The 21,302-nt window shown below is 36.0% G+C and overlaps 1 protein-coding gene across 4 annotated transcripts in view; it reads left to right on the top strand.

Annotated features, from left to right (window-relative positions):
• The window catches only part of ROBO2 (roundabout guidance receptor 2), a 950,293-nt gene that overhangs the window by 531,037 nt on the left and 397,954 nt on the right, over positions 1-21,302 (top strand). For all 4 annotated transcript variants that reach the window (XM_074901798.1, XM_074901780.1, XM_074901788.1 and 1 more), the window contains exon 2: positions 1,441-1,767. In XM_074901798.1, coding sequence (XP_074757899.1) covers positions 1,441-1,767 — 327 coding nt within the window. The remainder of the gene's footprint in view (positions 1-1,440; positions 1,768-21,302) is intronic.

The raw sequence follows: 21,302 nt of genomic DNA, 5'->3' as shown, positions 1-21,302 counted from the left end.
TTCCTGCCCCAGACAGTGGGAAGGCAACTGAGTGTAAAGGAAATACAGAAAGTCAGAACAGTGTGTCAAAGTGGCTGCACAGAAAACTACAGGGCAAAACACAAAGTTGCTCTTGTAGAGGGCACAAAATTAGTACTGTAGAAACTTCAGTATTATCAATACCTAGTAGTCCTGATAGTTGTGAAGACTTAACGATGGCACATTCATCATCAGTATTGTGAAGTGAAAAACAGTATGCTGGTGGGCAATTAAAAGATGGTGCTTTGGGTTGTATTACTTTCCAGTGATAGAGGGAATCAATTCCTTACTTAATCCTTAGTACTGAAAAAAATGTAAGTGGAAAAAGTTATAACCACATTTCTTCCAAGGTTTGCTATACTCAGACTGAGCTGCTGAAGCACGCTCAGGGATAATCCAAGATTCCAGATTCCTGGTTAGAAACGCTGTGTAGAAATGATGGAGATGTTCAACTCTCAGTAACCATGTAACCAGGGTTATGATGCAGTGTTGGTCAGATTTAGGGATACTGCAAATGAGTTAGAAAGTACATTTGCAGATAAAAGATGATGGACACCAAAAAGCAAATTGAAGAAAAGGATGAATGCAGAGAGAAGAAAAAGGGAAATGGACCTATAATGATTTTCGAGACACTGGTATTTGCAGTGCACTTTCATGCACATGTATGCCTGTATTGTATTTGTGTGTGTGTGTATATGCATGCAATCCACTGAAAATTTCTAAAGTTTCAGTTGACATTTGAGATTTCCAAATAAAGATAAAGCTCACGAATGATTTCAGACACTGAACAGTTAAAGTTGCCAACTACTGGACTAAAAATTTGTGAAGGAAGGAATACTTTTCATGTGTCAGTTGTGGGGTTTTGTTTATTTGTTTTGGGATTGTTGTGTTTTTTCCTTCTGTTTCCACACCTGGGTTGATTGTGGAAAATCAATAAAAAGCGTATATATAAAACTTCAAAGAACTGTTAACCAGTGGGTGGTAAGATACAGTGGTATTGGATGTCCATCTATTAAGTCTGGCAGATGAAAGTATGGGAGAGCAGCAGCCATGAGCAGAATCTGGAAGCACACAGGGATCTAGAAGCAAATGTAAATGTAAATAGAAAGATGATTGTAACAAGGAAAAGATTGTCATGGATGTATATGTAAGAGATTCTCCTTGAAGCCCATTCTGCATGTGGTATAGATTTGATAATGCCTTAGAGGTGTATATCTGTAGCCCAGATCATGTTTTTAGATTTAAAAGTTTCTGATGCAGTTTTGGATATCAGACAAAACAACTTCAGATATGTACAGGTTTTCATATTTTTTTCTTTTGAAAATTTTTGTAGCATTAAGAGTAACTTGTGAGAACTCTTTGTGGAGCCTAAAGCTAAATTAAATTCGTTTTTCCACCCTCTCTCCTTTTCTTTTTCTCTAGGATCCCGTCTCCGCCAGGAGGACTTTCCACCACGGATTGTTGAGCATCCTTCAGATGTGATAGTCTCTAAAGGAGAGCCAACAACTCTGAACTGTAAAGCTGAAGGACGGCCAACTCCTACTATTGAGTGGTACAAGGATGGAGAGCGAGTGGAAACGGACAAGGATGATCCGCGTTCCCACCGCATGCTGCTGCCCAGCGGATCTTTATTTTTCTTACGTATTGTGCATGGACGCAGGAGTAAACCTGATGAAGGAAGTTATGTTTGTGTAGCAAGGAACTATCTTGGAGAAGCTGTGAGTCGCAATGCATCTCTGGAAGTGGCATGTGAGTAGTTTTATATGATTAGCACTGTGTAAAACTTATCGTTGCTTTTATGCTGTCATCCCGCACTTGCACACAGTCAGCAGTCTGGGAGATAACAAATGTAGATAAGTATGGCATTTTGTCGTTAGCTATAGCTATTAGTCAAGGCATTTTTACATGCGTTTATACAGTAGCAGTGACCACACAGAATACGTGATTTATACTGAAGCAAGGTTCTAGCCAATGTATAATCATGACTAGCACAAACATAGACAAAGGCTAATCTTGCTCTGAAGAATAATCTGATTTTTAAATTATGATTACAGTTGGTTATACTTCAGCTAATGTGGAAAAATACCTGTCATTTAATATAAGGTGCACTGTCTGTTTCTCTTTATCTAGTCATCTGTTACCTCAACAGAAACAGACAGCTTCTTGGTGACTCATGTTCTGTACTGCTGGAAGCTTCAATATATGCTCCTCTGTCATAAACTTGATACAGGCCTCATTCATTATGTGAATGGCAAGTGAAATTGTTGGCCATTTCTCATATCATCCAGAGCAGTCTTATTCTTTATCGATTCTCTTTGTCTTAACAGAGAAATCATCATGGCTCTTTCAGAGACCACCCAGCATGCATGATCTGCTTCCAGCAGAGTTAGCAGAGACATTCATTATATTCATGTAGCAAAGAAACTCATGATACAGAAAATACAATGTGTTGCCGATTATTTTTTGCTGCTTAGTTACATGGGCTGAATAAACACTAATCTTTTTATTCAGAGCATCAACTAAAGGTAGCTGTGTATTTTCACACAGAAGTGTATTTTAGTAGATTTATGAATGCTCTCCTCTTGCTGGAGTTTTCCCCACACAGTTCTTCATCTGGCAGTAGTTTCACTAAAATGTGTTTGACTGAAATAGGGCTTTAAGCAGAAAGCTTGTATTGCTTAGTTGACAAATAATGGATTTAAGTACACATTAGAATGTCTGTTGGTTTAAAGGGGAAAAAAAGTACAGAAGAGGAATCTTTTATTCCTGATGCAGTTTTCAGACTTTTATAACTAATGTGATGTGATCATGAGGATTCAGTCTTCTGAGAAATTGCAGAAAATGCCATTTTTGAAATATTTAGATGGTAGTATAAGCCAAGTAGAACACACTTGTTCACTACCTTTCACTTGTCATAACCTAGAATCAGAAGTGTTTCAAACAAAAAAATGAAAACTGTTTTGGCACACATTCAAGGCATGAGTAAATGTATCAATAAAGGCATCACAGAATGTTATTCAGTTTTGGTAGGTATTTAGGAATCGGGAAGACAACCTTTTTAAGGAAGGCTGAACACTGGGTGAGTATGACTCTAGATAAATTTGCTGGATTATTTCTGTCTTTGCACATGGGGTTCTGAGAAAATCCTGTGAGAGACACATAAACACTTTGAAATCTTTATTGTAATCCTGTTGAGATTCAGAATCTTCTGTTGAAGTTCGGAAGATTGTTCAAGTTACACCTTGAGTCATCAAATTAACGTGACAGATAATTTTAAAATTTAAATGTGCTCTATATTTCATCAGTTTTCACTGATCTCTACTTCCTCGGCTGCGAGAGACTCTTGTTTCAATATCCCCAGTCTCTGGAGTTACTGTTTTAACCACTGTAGCTGGTGACAGGTCATGCATGAACTGTATGTGAGATAGTAGAAGACTTCAAAAATAATAAAACCATGTTCCATTGTCAGAGGTATTTTAGAGCAGGTTCATAGGACACGAAACCTGAGATCTCAAACCATAGCCAAAGTTTTTGCAATAGCAATGTGGACCTGACACTGTTTTCATAGCTTTGAAATTTAACTGACTAATTTCCACAATTAAAGGGTTTAGCAGCCTAAAGCAGGCACTCCTGTTACACTTCAACAGTGCTTTGTCTTTCCTTGAGCCCTACTGTGGCTGTGATTACAGGAAGGTCTTCACCAAAGGAAAAAATACATCAATAATATGTACATTGCTTGTTTACCTAATTTTAGAGATTCTGCTGGGTTTATGTGCACTGGTTTTAAAAGCAAATGGTAGTACTTGATGTGTATCAAAGGCATCCTTTGGAGGATGATAGCAACACTAACTGAATTCCCTTGGTTTTGAGATACTATTTAAAAATTATTTTTGGTTCTAAATCAAGTTTTCAAATGACTTTCAGAGAATAGTTATTTTAAGGCTTTTAACTGCTTTTTGAAGGTCAGCATTTCTGGACTGAAAAAGATGGGCAAGTCTGTTGTAGTCTATTTGCACGCTAGGGAAATGAGTTGTTGCTGACAGCCTGTTGTCAGCAGTGAGTCCTCATTCACCTGTTCTCAACTGCTGTTGAAAACTGTTGAGTAGCCTGGATACTGCAGTTCTGTCCATGGGAGCCAGGACAGTCGCATGCGATCGGGTCTTACTTCTGCTATCTGTAACGGTGTTGAAAACGGCTCTTTCCACACTAAGCCAAGCTGTTTTCATCACCAGAAAAAGGACAGTTATCCTTTGCTGACAGCAGGGTTTTGGATTATTATCTGACTGTAGGTGGCCTCAAATTGTGCCATTAGAGACAAATGCTGCTTTTTACAGGTTTAAAATGCTTAAGTCTGCTGATTTAGTGAAAGAATCAGTAACTGTTTTACTTTGCTTATTAAATTGTCAGTTGCCAATGAAGTGCACTTGCAACTTTTGAATGATTTATGAAGAAATATTTATTGGTTTTATGTATGTGTTAAGTGTGTTTGTGTTTATGCATTCAGATGATAAACAGGTTAATTGTGGTTCATTCTCTTCTATTTCTTCCTACCCACTCCCACCCCACCCCCACCTGCCTTCCTCCATGGGTACCTGCCACAAAAGTAGTGGGATTGAAATTCTTCTGATGTATCCATATTTATGTGTAAAGACAGAAGAAAAACTCCTAAATGAAATTCAGTTGGGGCATAGAGTAATTCAGAGCACAGTGTGGCCCATCCTGAATGCAATCATTTTGCCCCCCCTTTTTTTTTTTTGAGTCATTTTTTGCAGGTTGCTGAAGTCCCTAAGCTCCTTTCGATCAAGTAGCAGTTAGCACCTTGCCCAAACATGGGGAAGTTAGGTACCATCCCACCTAAAGCATTTAAGTATGCTTTTAAATCCATGCTTATTCAGACCAGGTGCCTACAATCAAGGGCAGATATTTTTTGCTAATCTATGTCCTCAGAAAAATTTCTCTGTGCCAGTGAAACTGGGAAGAACTGTGATTTGGGAAGTTACTTTAAAAACATAATTAACATACAGAATGTGCTTTTAGAATTTTTTTGCTTTTAGTTTGGAGTCTTTAGTCCAGAAGACATTTAGGAAGAAATTGGAGTTTGTATTTGAAAGCACAGTTTAGGATTGATATCACTTGTTCTATTTCATTCTTTTAATGCATTACTCCATGGTGTGCTCTGTATGCGTTACTTTTTTTCAGTAGGAGCTTCCTCAGAAGGGAAAAATCATGCTAATGCTAGCAGCAAAACCATTCTTCCACTGTGTATGTGACAAATTCTGATATAGTATTTGTATGTTTTATGGTTAAATCATTAAAAATAAATGTTCTAGTCCTAAAACTATAGAGATTGGTATTCGAAAGAATAAAATGTCTTTCTTTTGATTTTGTGTATTACAATTTTTTTGTTGAAATCGAACAAGGGTTGACATTGTTAGAAATGCGTTGATGCTCAGATTTTCTTGGGAGGATCTTAGAAAGGGAAGCAAGCTTGAAATAGTTGATTCTTTCATATTTGAAAGCCAGAAGTTTTAAAATAAACGCACAGTTTTTCACAATGTACGAACTGACATGATTGAACCTCTGTGGTGTGGTTTTCCAGTGGGAATATCAGGAGACACATTTTCAATAGCGACTGTAGCTAGGATTTCAGTTGCAAGCACTGGGGCGCCACATGTAAGCAAGAGAAAGAGCATGAGGCTCCTTGCGCTGACTTGGGCTGCCTCTGATCTAGCCTGAGTCAGTGGCAGCCCCCAGAGATAGCAGCTGTAGCCCCAGGTGTTAAATATGTGACAGCAGCTTGATCTATCGACCACTGTAAGAGGGGGCTTTGGCCTAAATGAAAATTCATGAAAAATTGATGAAGTCCCCAGATTATTTTTTTCCCTTTTCCTTTTCCAGTGCTGTGCCAACGCAGTGAGGAGAGATTAAATGAGGTGTTGAACGCTTTAGTGGCAAGGAGGTTGTGGTTCAAAGGTCAGGGGTCAAGGGAGGGAAAAAAAGACCAATTTTCTACCTTACTTTCCTTTAAAAGAAAACATGAGGCTTTTCAGATTAGCTGGGATTTGTTGCTGTTTTAGTATAAGAATAAAGCTCAGGAATATTCACAAATAAGATTCTTTTCCGCATGGGTTGGCAAAGGGTAGGAGTGTGTGGGTTGGTGCTAATAGAAAACAGTGGAAGACTTTGAGTCATAATTCAGTTGGAGAACCAGAAATAGATTGAATTTTGTAATGGCAGTATAAATTTGGGCTTCCGTCTTTCTGAGTCCATGCTTGAACTGAAGTGATTTGGAGAAAGAAGAGGTCTTGCATTATTTATATGTCACAGATTGCTTGAATAGCAGGCTTTGGAACACTCTCCAAACATAATGGTCCTGTTTATGTTGGATCCCAAACTGAATTATGTGTCTATCTGCAACAAGAGAGGTTATAGCAGTACACTGAGTTTAGTGTGAAGAGTTACAGGTGTATTGCAAAGCAAGCATAAGCCAGACCTTAAGCAGAGGAGACAGTAGTTTTACAAATAAAACAGGTATGTTTTAATATTTAGTGAATGAAGGCTGATAGGTAGAAAATATATTCTATGCAATCATCTCTATCATAAGACTAAGGACTGTTTGCTGGAGCATGTGCAAAAGGCTGCAATAAGTTCATAATAATGGAGTTAATTTCGTTTTAGATATTCAGGGTAAAGACCACCTGTAAAATAGGATATAAAAAAGAGCACAATGTATGTGACTGTAAAATGGGTGGATGAATTTTTTCATCTAGTTTCTGTTCAACATATGACTTAAATATAAAAATAATTACTAATTCTGTTAGTAATTATGTAATTTCATAGTCTGATTTGCTTTGGGGCTACTTTCGCATATGGAAAGTCCCTCCTGTTCATTTACTTATACCCCTCTTGCCCTCATTGTTCTAAACAGAGTGTGAAAAGCTTCCTGTCTGAGATGGCAGTCTTTCGCTCTCATCAAGACAGAAGTACTTATTATAGAAACTGAAATGCTGAAAACTGGTCCTGTGGATGAGCTGTATCAGGACATTGAAAAGCATCGTGCTTTTTCTTACTCTACGTTTCTCTGAGAGGAGATATAACAAACCATGGCTATTACCACAGCACACAATGTAAATAAAGTTCCCCTCTTAGAAGAAAATAAATAAAATTGTATCTGATTAGGTATCAGGAAAAAGACAGATTTCATAAGATGGAGGGGAACACTTCAAACCTTCTGTGTACTTCTGAAGCTTGCAATAAGCAGTTTCTGTGGATTAGGAGGAACTCATTGGGAATACTACTGTTAGAAACTATTACATAATACAGTACTTCTGTATAGGGCATAATTTAATTCTTACAGTCACTATTAGAAATTAAAGAGGTTAATAAATACCAATGAGTGAAGCCACATCAAGTAAATCAAGACCTGACTGATGTCTCATCTCAAAGTTTCCTTTTGAGCCAAAAAAGTAGTTCTGATTTTTTACTTCATTGGTTTAGCTTTTAGCTGAGTATGTGTATCTACTGCTTCTGAATTCACCTGGGATAAGAGATCTAGATATTTGAAAGGGTATGATTTTTTTATTTTTTGTATTTATTTTTTTTTTTTACCAGTAAGCAGAGAGAACTAGAATTTTTATGATAGAGATGCTCTTCATCAGGATAATCCAAACTGTATCTCTTATCATTAATATATTTTTCACAAGCTGTTTAAGACTGTGCTTCAGCACTGATGCCTTCAACATGGATAAAAACCAGTACTTCCCATTATCATCTAACAGGATTTAGATTACTGCATCTTTACACCTTCATTTCTTATCCTTTGAGCTCCACCTGGACATGTAATTTAAATGTTTAGTTCAAAGCTAAAATTGCTAATGACTCCTTACATTTAAGAGCTATGACACTGATAGTAGATCCAAAGATATTTAACATGGTTTCAGTCATAATATGAAGCTGTACAGTGCCTGTAGTTTTCTCCAGACCTTGTTCTTGTTCTCTGTTTTCTTTTTCTTGCTCTTTTCATACTGTGGTCATCTTCTACTTTTTTGGTAAGTGTTCACAGCACAGTGAGCTCTAAAGAAAGATATGCAGGTTCACACAAAACAAGCAGGCTTGGGTACCGGAAGAGCGTTCGTTGTGAGCACTTAAGCTCAGCTGGTTATGTATCCTGGGAAGGGTACACCATCCCAGTTAAAAGTTTCCTTAACACCTGGAAGTTGGTTTTACTATGTGAAATAGTAGGTTCCTCCAGAACAGGTTAGTATGTTTTTGCAATGTGTTCCCTTGAACTGTGTGGTTATACAGTCTAGTGTCATCTCCAGAGTTCCTGTTGTTAAATTTCTCACATGCAGAAATGGTTAGAGAAGCTTTCTGTAGTATCTCTGATTTATTCCTTGAATTCTTCTGCCAGGATCTGTACTTATTCCCCACCTAAAAGAGAACTTCCAGTGTTAAATTTTTAGAAGCTACTTGCAGTGCACTGTTATCTGATTCTGCTTCTAATAATTTATTGCATATTTCCTCATTTGATTATTATCAGCTTTCTTTTTCCTCTTGCCTTTCATTTTATTTTACTTTTTGAAATCAAGTCCTGCTGTCTGTATATCTTTGAATGCTCTACCTGATAAAATGTTGACAGCTAAGGAACTACTAATGACTTTACAGAAACCTTGAAAGATATCAGCTATTGGCTGATCTGTTAGTGTGTGTGTCATCATGTACTGATTTTTTTGGTTGACATTTCTCTGACTTTTAGTTCATCTGGGAAATGAAGGAGAACAAGATAACATTTTTACAACTCTGTTCCCTTTGCTCAGGAGTCTATACGCACTATTTGAATGTTAATTGAAATATTAACTATTGTTGGCATATGCTTCAGACATGTTGTACTATTTTGCAATGTCAGATAGGCTTAAAAAAAGTACTCATTTTGAAGCAGTACTTCAGACCATTCCTTTACAAATGTTGCACGACCTCAGTTCTAATGAAGTTCATTACTATGATAATTAACAGTAATTATTAGGTTGAGATTGGATGTTATATATGCACATATATAAGTATGTATATATTTTTTTTTATTCTGATAATCGTTATTCTTGTCGAGGACACCAGAACGTTATCCCTCTTATTTTATTTTTTTTTTCTGTCTTTGTTCAGATATGTTCTTCCCCCTGTTCCTGTTCTTGGAGGACTAAAATTTAATCATGGATTTGGTGATACTTCCATTTCAAATGCTCCCACAGATGTTATATTTTGAATAAGTTTTTAATATTTTGAATTGATGTGGGAAATTAAATGGTGGTTTTGTTCCAGTCTTCTTGCTTGAATTTTTCAAGTGGCAGTGATGTGAATGTATAAATGATACTTTGGAAACTGCTTCATGTTAGAGGAAGAAGGCGTACACAGTCACATTCTGCTGTCTCATAGATCTGTACATGGGATGCTAGAGATGTAAAGAACTGGGAGCCCTGGATCACCAAGTCCAAATTACAAATACAGCTATATTTTGTAATTCCATTCAGAAAGATTTCAACCTGCACTTTGAAAAGCAGTTTGATTGCTTTCCCCTTCATCCCCAAGCTCACTCCTTTCCCTGTTTCTGTTGGAAGCCTCTCTTGGAACTTATGTCTTCCAATGGTGAGAAAAATAATTCTAATGCTTCCAATGTAAACATAAACATGCTTTATTTGTGCTTGTTCTTGTGATCTGATTTTCCTTTAGTTGCTTTCTTTCCTTTCTATTTATAGTTCACAGTGGTATCAATTCTCATATATGTTATTGTAAAGTTAAACATGAAAAGTTATTGTGTTCTCTTGGAAAACATGTGCTTGATCCTAGTAGTCACTCTTCACCTATTCTAGTCTTCATACATTTTCTGAGACACGGGTGGGTAGACTGCATATAGTATTTCATGGCTTGCATGCTGTGCATTATGAACTAATTTTAATAACTACCTTCACTGTTCCCTTATCTATCGGTCCTGTGTTTAACTTTTTTTAAGCATTTGGTAGCTCTTAATCATTCTATTGTAATATGATGCAGATCTTTCTCTTCCTCTGTAATTTGTAACAGATGAGCTTCTACTTTGCTGCAGACTTCCCTGTGATCAGTTCAGAAGCATATGACCTTGCACTTTCTATTATTCCACTTCGTCTAGTGTCTCCTACACTAGTCTTCAATATAATCCAGTTCTTCCTGTTTAATGTGATCCTTCTGTTGGGTCCTGATGGTTTTATTGCCTAATCTTGTATGCCAAAGTAGAAGGTGGCCTTGGTGTTTAAAACTGGCAATTTCTTAATCCACCTGCATCTTGCTGGAGGACTTGCTTCTCTTAATTGGACTCGAACCAGCTTCTTGCCCACCCCTTATGCAAAATCATTTGATGAAATAAATGGGAAAGAAAACAAGTTTCTGTCAGCCTCTGAATACTAACCCAGCAAGGTTGAGCCATATGAACATTGCTTGTGGGAAGGAAATAGTTTCACTGACTGTCATTCTGCTTCTGTTACAATCATTTCAGAAGAGCAGGCCATGCACGAGAATCTAAGGAAAAATATCCTCAGTTTAAGTGGGTAAGAGGAGGAGCAATCTTGGAAAATAATTTACATTGGTTAACCTTTTGAATTATTTTTTAGATCATAACGTATGCAAAAAGTTCCCCATCTGTTGTGTATGTGCACGCACACAAATACAATTTAGTATAAGAACATAGGTGTGGAAAAAGAATAAAAGAATTGCAACTCTCTGACTTCAACTTTTGGAATTAATTATTCAGTGCTATGCGTAGTGCACTTGGCGACTGACAGTATTATAATGCCCTAAAACTGACATAATAGGATGATCACTTTGTATTTTAGCAGAGATGGATATTAAATAGAACTTTTAGGTATGGTTTGAATGTAGACATTCCTGTGTTTTGTCCAGAAGAGGACTGCTGAGGTAGTTATAGAAAATTTCTTATTTTTTGTTTTATATGGAAGAAAGAAATTAGTAGTCATGAAAGAACTTAAAGAAATTGGAGTCCTCAGGACAGCTTTCCAATTTATTTCCATGATAGATGGAAATTCTTCACAGGTTTTACATGCACATATAGCCTTTGGAATATGCAGATTATCAGCTGTTAGTATGAAGAGACATTTTGGTTGCAATATGAACACACATTGGTTTTGAGAAAAATACATTTTTATTGTTAGTTTTGAAAGCTGGGGCTGTGATCTCAGTTTTCAGGAGACCTTTCCTCTTTTACATCAGAGACAGTGGCACAATGCCCTACTGGGTCACACCAGCTGGTCCATCTAGCACAATTGTCTATCTTGGATAGTGACAAAGACAGACACTGTTTATTAGAACACATGATCTTAAAAACTTTGTGGCTCATTCCCCTCGTGGATTCTGGGGAAGTATAATTGTTTTCCTTAGTCAGAATCCAAAAAAGGCACAGGTAGTGGAAAACCTGTAGTATTTGAAAGCAGCTGGTATGGGTGAAACACTGTCAACTTAGTCATTGAGATATTTGTTAGCTTTACTGCAAGATTGTCTTTATGAAAAAGATCTGTACAAAGAGTTGAGAGTTTTCTTTGTCTGCACTTTGTTTTTCTCTTGAAGTATAGAATATTTGAATTTTTAAATTAAGTTGATAACAAAGCTCATATGAGAGTACAGTTTGGGTATAAATTAGAAGCTACTGAAGCAAACTGGAAAGTTAAATGGACCTTTTCAAGGTATGTCAGGATGGCTTTTTCTTCTAGCAAGACCATCTGGGTTACTAAAGAGTAAATGGCAAAAAAATTTAACTTGAAATAATTTTTATTAAATATTTGCTTTTGAATTCCATCTACATTGTTTCTAACTCTGCCTTCTCATTTTTATGTATGTATTTTATATTTCAAATTTAGGATCAGCAAGTAGAAATCATGTTTTCCTCAAATAGTCTAATTCTTCGGTTGATTAAATTATGTTCACTCTTTGGATTGTTGAAGGGCAATATAAGTAGCCTGCGGTTTGGACACTCAGCTGGGAAACATGATTTAAGCCACTCTAGATGCTAAAGATACATATATTAGAGTCCCTTTTCAATTAGCATATACACAATTCTTATTCTACTGCAGAAGTAACTTAATTACCTGAATCAAACCTGTAAATTCCACTCCTAGCCTAAAAGTCAGTGGTGGCAACACTGTACATCATTTGTTTTCTTTGAGATTCAGAGCCATCTGTTCAAAGTTAAGTATCATCTTGATCGCAGAACCATGAGCAGAAGCCAAATCTTTTGATTGGTAGTATGATATCTTAAGAATATGAGGTATATTCTTAATTTTATTTTCCTCCTTCTGCCTACTATAAGAGCCAAGTCACTTTTTTCATGCTTTTGTTCAGATCATGTTCCCATTTGAGCAACATCAGATTCTGAATGTTCTTGTAAATTCTGAACTTTTTAATAGATCATATATGGTTTATATAAACTTTGATTCTGTGAGTCTTATTGAAAGATGTGAAAACATCCCACTCTCCAGGAGCACTTAATATAAACAAACTTTTCAGAAAGTGGACCATAGGGAAAGAAAGTGCACAAATCCAAACAAAAAGGTTTCCTTTGTCTCTAAGAAATTGCCATCTTGCAAAAACAAAACAAAAAGCAAACCAACTAAACAAAAAAACCCCAAACCACCAAACACCACTAACACCCCCCCCATAAAAAAGCAAACAAAAAGAACACAACAAAAAATTGGATGGTGGTGGTGGTACAGTTTGATCTGCAAATTGTTGTAGAATTACTTCTTTCCCTACCAGTGTCATTAGTCTAAATGTTATCTCCACTGAAACCCATGCTTTTACATTTGTTGTGAAATTGGAAATGAGTTTTGGACAGCGCCTTGGATTTTATTTACCTGGATTTTTGTATCAAATAACTTGGTCAGACTGTAAGGGCTTTTTTTCGCTTGCTAGAATAAAAGCTTGTCTTTGACTATTTTTTATATAATTCACTTGTTAATTTTGCTGTTCATCAAAATAGTTTGATTATTATACATACACTGTGCATTTGTGCAGATCTGGCTTTATACGTCACTTTCCTCACTGTACACTTGCACACTGAACAACTGAAACATTTGGTTTCTATCATATTAAACTGCTTTGACAGTGGTTTTATTCCAGTGCTGCAGATGTGCTTAAAGGTAGTTTAATAATACTAATTTTAATCTCTCTTAGAAATAATTTTACTGTTGCAGAATGGTTCATTATGAGGAATGGATGTAAGAAGTTAAGAGCTATGAGAAAGGAACAGTTTTGTATCAGAATTCCTATCAATGACATACACAACTGGTGAACAAACAGGATTTATGTGCAATATATTTGTTAATAACAATTTATTTGCTAAAATTATGGGAATATGAACTCTCAAATTATAATATAATGAAGTATTGGCAATATTGTTTAGGACCTGTACAGTATACAGCTATTTAACTATCATATATATTTTATATATGTTATTTTTATATATAATTATATATGTATATATGCATGAAATACATGTACACTATAAACATATCTCTTTTTAGAAGTAGGCTCTATCATTGATGCACGTAAAAATTCCTTAGTAATGGACAATAGCGGTTTTAGTGTCACATGTTGCTGTCTGTGCTTCGAAGAAGCTTGTTTGTCAGGCACACTGTGCACAATGGAACTGCTGTATTAAATATTTGTATTTCCATCCACTCTCACTGTATACTAGAGCTAGTCTACTACATTGTGTACTCTCTTTGTTCCCTTTCCATTAGCCCAATATGTATGCAGATAGTTACAGAAGAAATACTAAATTGTTGATTTTTTTCTGACTTTTAGTGGTCTTCTCTTCAGGCGTTATGCTTCTGCTGTGATACCTATCAGATATCTGTAAAAAAACTTTTTTTTTTTTCTTTTCCTAATCACGTAGACTAAAGACAACCCTAGGAATTCAAAGGGTAGTATAAGGAGGGATCTGTACTTGTTTCTGTACTTACCATCAACTGCAGGGAATATGTGTACACTTATGCCAGACATTTTTCTATTGCCTATCTCAAACTTCTCAGTTGAGGTGACCTCTGAAGTGCCTGCTACAGTGAGTGATGGAGTTATTGAGATCCAGCGACACCATGACCCTGACCCCCTCATGGCCTTGGTTTCACTCATCCATCTTCCTAGCCCCACAGGCTGTGGTGTGCTGTGTAGAGACAGGATTAAACAAGTGTGAATAAACAAGTTCAAAGCTTTCTGTCATGGCTGCCAACACAGAACACGAGGAAAATGAGACATTAATAACCCAATGCTGGGGAGACATGTTGTTTTGCCATAGGAACACATGGAGAAAGTACCACTTTCTATGTAATCAGTTCTTTGCATGCCAGGAAAACTTTGCATAAGACCTCTATGAAGGGTGCAAGACTTGGCCTGCTATTCTTAGTCATGAAGCTGGCAGCAGTCAGACCAGAGGTAGAATACATTATAGAGAAAGGTGCTGAAAAACCTGCTATGAAAGCAGCACCCTTTCCTTATATTGTATATTATTTGGGCTATGATTCATCGGAAGTGATTGGAGGGTTTTTTTCTGGCTTTAACCTAATCTGTTTACAAGAAAAAACAGTCTGAGATGTACAGCAAAGATTATTCTCTTAAGGAAAATCTTACAAGAGGACTTTTGTACTTTATAATAAATAAACTTTTTTGCTATAATATGATTTCAGGTTGAATCTATCTCTGTGGGTAAGATGCTGAGATAAGATACACTTTTCTGGTTGTGACAGTGTTTTAGGTAGTATCTGTTTTCTCTTTGTCAAGACAGTCTCTTTACCCTGTGGCACTTTCTGATCAGTTGACTAGTCGGTGATTAAATACATTCATTTAGTTCAGTGGGTCAGAGCTGTTGTGGTGGGTTGAAAATTACTGATGGATTATCAGTTTCATCACCTCTGACATCCGGCCTTAGCATAGTTCATCATCTGAGAATTCATAACACATTTGCCTGAGCAATAACATGCTCAGCTACCTGTGAGATCATAGATCTAGGTACTGAGAATGTTGTGTTCAGAACTGATAGAACAGATGTCACAGAAATTAGAAGGGCATCATCTTTTTTTTTTTTCGTGATAAAACCAGTCATTAGTACCAACAACTATGGAGTGTGTGCTAGGGTCAGTAGCAAGCTTAGTAAGTTACAAAGCTGTCTGTTCCTGGAGTGTTTCAAGAAATGAAAGTGCTTTTCATAACTGGAAGAGCTTTGGCTTTAGAGGAACTGGACACTTATGAGTCGGAAAATATGTAATAATTTTTGAAGTCTAAAAGTAGCAAATTCATACTAAAACAGGTATCTTTTTAGAGACCCCTTAATTTCATTATTGGAACACAGTAAATCTTATTATTAATGACTGACAGCCTAAGATTCGGGTTCTTTCTAGAGTCCATTCCTGAAATTACTGTAAGCAAGCCCAGTTGGAGATGGCATACTACTGAACTTACAAAAGGTTACAAAAATCAGAGACTTCTTAAGTTTGAATTTGTAACAAGACATTAGGATGCCTCAGAGATTCAGTGAATGAAGAGGAAGGACCATTTTAGACACCTGAGCGCTGTCAAGGTTAGCAAAGTAACAGTGGCTGTCATGGTGGGAATGTTATTCCTCAAAAAATTCAATAAGGTTAAAAGAATCATAACCCTTAATTCTTACAGTTCTTAATCTAGTGGGTTTTATTTCTGGGAGGTTAAAGAGACTATTTATTTTCCTTTCCACTTTTTTAGGTCTTTCAAGTACCAAATTCCTATCCTTCTCTTAAATCATAAACAACTTGGGGATCCATCTAATATAGCAGTTCCATAGAGACATCTTTTAATTCGAGATAGTTTACAAGTATGGTATTTGAAGCCTTTAGTGTCATGGGCAACCAAGAGGAAAAGATGCTTCGAGAGGAGTTAAAAGGGTTGATTTTTCTTATTTCTTTTTTTTCCAGAGGATTAAACTACAGTTTTATTACAGGTACTAAAATGAAAGTCAGACCCAAGCCTTACAGTTAGTGCTGCTTGTATCAGTTAATCAATGAATGGCTTTTGTTCAAGCTCTTAAGTTCTTTTATGGGTTCAAAATACTGTCAGTATGAAAATAAAGCTGATTTAAGTCTTTGTAGAAATAAACTGCAGAAACAAATTTTATTTTTTTTATTCAGTTTGTAATGTCCATTGTATAAAGTATTTGCTAGTATAGATCTTGATATCCTCCTTTTAGCTAATATTCCTTCTAGCTTTTGATTACAATGGATGAGGAAATGCCATGATTTCAGTTCTTTCTTCTGCTACAGACTTCTAGGTATTATCACCCCTATTTTACAAATTTTTAGCCAAGTTCTTCTTTATCTCAAAAGAGGTTGTGAGGGTAAATATATTGCTGATGTGAAATGCTAAAATAATGCTAGTACTGTAGGTAGCTGTGAGACATTCTGCTTCTGTTGATATAAGAGCACTGTTTACCTTTTGGATATGATCAGTGTTTAACTGTATGCACAGTTTTATACACGAGTTACTCTTAGCCCAGAGAGACTTCATGTGCTATGGCTGCTTATTTTCTTACATGTTTGCAAAGGTACCTTAGTTTCAACTGCCTACTTGATTTTTTTTTTTTTTTTTTTTTTGGATAAGTGTTTTGAATATATTGAGAGGGGAAAAATTATAAGAAGGCATTAATCTAGGGGGGATTATCCCAAAGTGTGGAAGAATATAGGCAGCACTTCAAATGACTTTTAACCCAAGTTTGACATTTGTCTAACTTTAGAGTTGATAATATCCTTCTGAGATCTCTGACTTATAATCAACCTCATTAATTCTTGTGACTTCTCTTGTTTCTTTTTATTGACACATAAGATGTATTATTTTAGAAAATGAATTCCAGTCCTTTGTCACAATTCCCTGTTACAAAGATAAAGTAAGGTTAAACTACACATACACTTATAATATGACAATAGTTCTGCTCTTTCACTGGGGGAAGCATGCAAGAATTATCAAGTTAGACCCTAGAATTTGCATCAATTGTTGTGATGTCAAAGCTGCCATATTAATATTCTTAGTTTTCCATTTCAGTGGTTAAGCATAATACAGATCAATCTAATGAGGTTTTAGGTACACTAAGTACTTCTTGCTTTTACAGTTGTATGGTCTTGAGTTAAAAATAATCTTTTAAAAACATATAGTCATAACTGATAAAAACTTGTAGTTTTAAATAAAAGGGGAATTTAATCAGGTAGGAAATTAAGTACATAAGTTTTGTCTGATTTTTTTTTTTTTTTAACTGAACACTCTATCTTTGTATTACGAAAAGTGTTTAAATCTTTATAAATTTACAGACTTTGTTTTGTCTGAGTTTTTAGGTGGCATTAGGTGGGCCTAAGAAAGAAAACTGTTGTCACAGAAGAGAACTTTTTTTAACAGTTTTGGGGGTAGATTATGCCCATTGATCTAATATATAGGTGTGTTAATGTATTTTCCCACCTAAATACTGACAGGAAAAATAAGAAAGCTTCCTAGAAATGAATGCAGTGCTTAGATTCAGAGCTGCAAAACCAAAGCCATCTGCAATTTATGCCAGGATTGTGAACATTTTTTATATTGTAGTCTAACCCAAGGCTTTGTTCACTGTACTGTGTTTTACTAATATTACAAGCATTAAAGTATATTTAAAAAAATAATTCTTGTGGTCTCTTATGCTGACAGCACAATGGTCTGGTGAAATAATGTCACAAACCATGTCTGATGGATTTAAAGTTGAATAAGGGTGGCCTGTATTTCTTTTTTCCTAACTCTTCTCCACCATACTGGTCCTCAAGCTAGTATAAGCCTGCACTGCTTACATTCTATATATGCAGCATAGACAAATGTAGACACTTCTGTGGTGGTCACCAGCTAGGAGCCACAGAAAATTGTGTACTTAGGGATGGTGTGGTTTTGTTGGTTTTTGTTTGTTTGTTTGTTTGTTTGTTTTTCTTTTAATTAAATCTGAAGAGGAATCAGCAACAGAGAATCAAGACCTGTCTCCTAAACATAAACTGCTATCAGTTTGATGAATAAACTGGCCTATCTTTCTAACTTACTAGTTCTTAAGAAATGTAACCACTCTATTTCCTTATGAATCCCTGGGGCAATGCTTTTAAACAGAAAAAAATTTAGTTTTTAGACAATACATGAGTATTGATTATATTTTAAAAATATTTTTTCCTGTTTTCTTTAGAGCTTTAACAGAGTTCTACTACAGAAGATAATTATTTTGCTGCTACACATTTTTATTAGGGAATAAGATACTACTGGTTTATTTAGCCTGTTTTGTGTTTTTAAAGACTGTCTCCTAAACTTCATTTCAATAAGAGATAGGTGTGTAAAGATAAACCAGAAGTTATTTTGGCTCCTTATGGCATGTATGTTTGTAGACTAATACACTGTGATTTCGAACTGACTCTTCTTTGAAACGAAATAGCCTAGGAATCTTGGACTAACTTTAACAAATTTACTTTTGGGTGAAGATTTGGTTAAAGAAGACTTAGATCATGGAAGCAGGAAGGAGGGTGATTTGTGCTTCTGATTTTCTATTGCTGGCTGTTTCTGACTTTGGTCGGTATACATGTTTGAGAGGCACTCATGGCTCCTGTCATGCCATATCTATGTTGTTCATAGCAATATCAAGTCCTGACGTGTTTGCAGGGGTGCTTAAGTATGCTTAGGCATCAAATTCTAAGTTGCATACCACTGCTGGAATAGCCTGGGTTAGCGGAAGCAAAAGTAGGACATACTTATTTTTATGTAACGATGTAGCTCTGTTCTGTTCTTAATTCAGGTATGGCAGAGCCACATTTGCCTGTTTAATGCACTTGTTTTAGACAATGTAAAGTGTTAAGTTATGTCTCTGTGTGTGTGCTTTATATATAAAAATATAATTTACATATATATTTATGTAGATAAAAGGTGGCCTATCAAACATTAGTTCTGCCTTATTATAGTGGTGTGTAATTACATGCCCATGTACATAATTTTCTGATAGACCACAGACTGAGTCAGTGCCCAAAATGGATGGTGCTTAGTTATTTTTTGGTACCTTTCTTGTTCAACATTTTGCTTCCCTTCAATTGCTGCGTATCGCTGAAGTCTTAAGTGGGGTGGTATTTTTTCGTCTTTAAAGTTTTTAGTGCTTATCTTTAGTACAAGAAGTAACAGCAGAAATATTTTGCAGACAGAACAAAGACAGGACTAGCTGGTGACTTAAGCCGTACTGGACAAATAAGCTGTAGCAAACACAGAGCTTGGGTCTTTTCAGAGCAGCAGGAGTATTCGTCCTTCTGTGACACTTGCCAACTTAGAGCTTGTCCAGGGAATGGAAGAAGTGTGCTTTGATATTATGATCATTTAATGGATCAAGCAAAGATGGAAGTGAAACAGTGACATTTGAACAGCTTACTAATTCTGTCACAGCTCTGACTTCTCTGTCAAATTCTCGGACTAGTGGTCTGTTTCAGAAGACAGGTCAGTAAATTTTCATTCATTTGAAAGGGGCTTTTCAACCAATTCTGGAAGACTAAAGGTCCTGTAGGAAGTAAATAGATGGTCACCATTTGGTAAGACTGTATCATAGTACAATTATAACAAGACATAATACAAGTAGTAATAAACTAGTTCCTTTCTGTAATAATTTACTTATCTTAGATTTCTTTATCTTTTTGAGCAAAAATTTTCTGTGATTGTAATGAAGAAATAAAATGTAAACTGGTGACTTCATGGCTTTCTAGCAAGTAAGCTAATGAATGTTTTTTTCCTATAGCATGGAAGCATGAGCTGAAGGACTGTGTTAGACCATGGTCTCCCTGTACATGCACCTTTCACCTACCTCTCTAAGTACAAGCAGTAGTGAACTGTTATTGACATTTACACACACGCAGCCGGTGAACGCTAAGTTATCCATAGATCTTGCCAGAGAATCCAATCCAAACTCCCATTTAATAATAAGCAAAACACAAAGGAATGCATGGATATTTCTGAGCCTTCATCTTATGAAGGTTTCTATTTTCACTTGAACTCCTGATCTTTTTCAGTCTTTGGGTAAGAAAGTGGCTTTAGCTTCATCTTTTCTAAAATAGTTGTTATTGAGTTTTATCTTTAACTTTTTTTTCCCAACTTTCACATTTTATCCATTGTGTGTAAGGTTTGTAGAAGTTAGCTCCTTAAAACAAAAATGCAACTTAAACTGTGCCTTGATTCGGGGGGGTGTATGTGTGCCTGTGTATCTAACATGAATGCATTTGTGTTTGTATTTAATTTAAAATGCTGAAATATATTCATTTAAATCAGCTACTTGGGTTATTTCCTTTTCTTAATCATAATATGTGCTGTTTGGAATTGTTACAGTTCAGCAAAGAAAATGCACAGTAACTATATAATAATGAAGCACATACTTTAAAATTTTATGAAACTAATGCCATTTGAGTTTTCTTGTACCTGATGAATCAAGGTACAGATGTATAAAGCCACATTTATTAAGATCACTGAATATCACTTGATACTCATCCCCTGTGTAGAGATTTGATCCTTGGCATGGATTTCAGCAGCTCTAAAGCAAAACAAGAAAAGACATAAAAGCCTTTGAAAACTTACTCAATGGCAAATTACTCTTTTATGAAGCCTTATCAGGGCCATAAAAGTGGCAGTAGGACCGTTGTGTGTCATGAAGAAACTTGGTCACACTTAGCCTAGTGGCATACCATCATTCAGCCTCAGCACAGTGAGCAAATATTCCTTTAAAAATTTAGTCTCTGAAGAAGAGAAATCGTGGAGACCACTGTGAAGTTGAAGTAAGGCTTCCTATTGTGTATGCAGCTTCCAGCCATTGTACACATTTGACCCCCAAATGACAAAATAAATGAAAGCTGCTCTTCAAAGTAATGCAATCAGTTCAAAAATATTGTGCTAATAAAGTTATAAATTCTAATTGAAAGATTTATGGCAATCCATTTAGTTGTTACTAGGTTATTTGTGACAGACAGATGCAGAGTAACCTGATTAGAGTCAGCATTGTGATGACTTGTAACTGCAGAGGGGAATAAAGCTTTAAACCATTGTCATAGCCCATTCTCTGAGATGCATTTGGAAGCTGATTTAAAAGAAAATATATGACTGTTAGATGTAGGTTTGCAGCTGCCTCAGACAGGTTGGCCCAAAGAAAGTGCTAAAATGACTGGCAGGTCTGTCTTTACCTAAGTTTTAATTTGTAACTCAGTTTTGCAGATGGA

Source organism: Athene noctua, chromosome 1 (assembly GCF_965140245.1).
Source record: "Athene noctua chromosome 1, bAthNoc1.hap1.1, whole genome shotgun sequence".
Taxonomy (NCBI): Eukaryota; Metazoa; Chordata; class Aves; order Strigiformes; family Strigidae; genus Athene; species Athene noctua.
The sequence above is the reverse complement of the archived record's forward strand: the minus strand, read 5'-3'. Positions and strand labels throughout refer to the sequence as shown.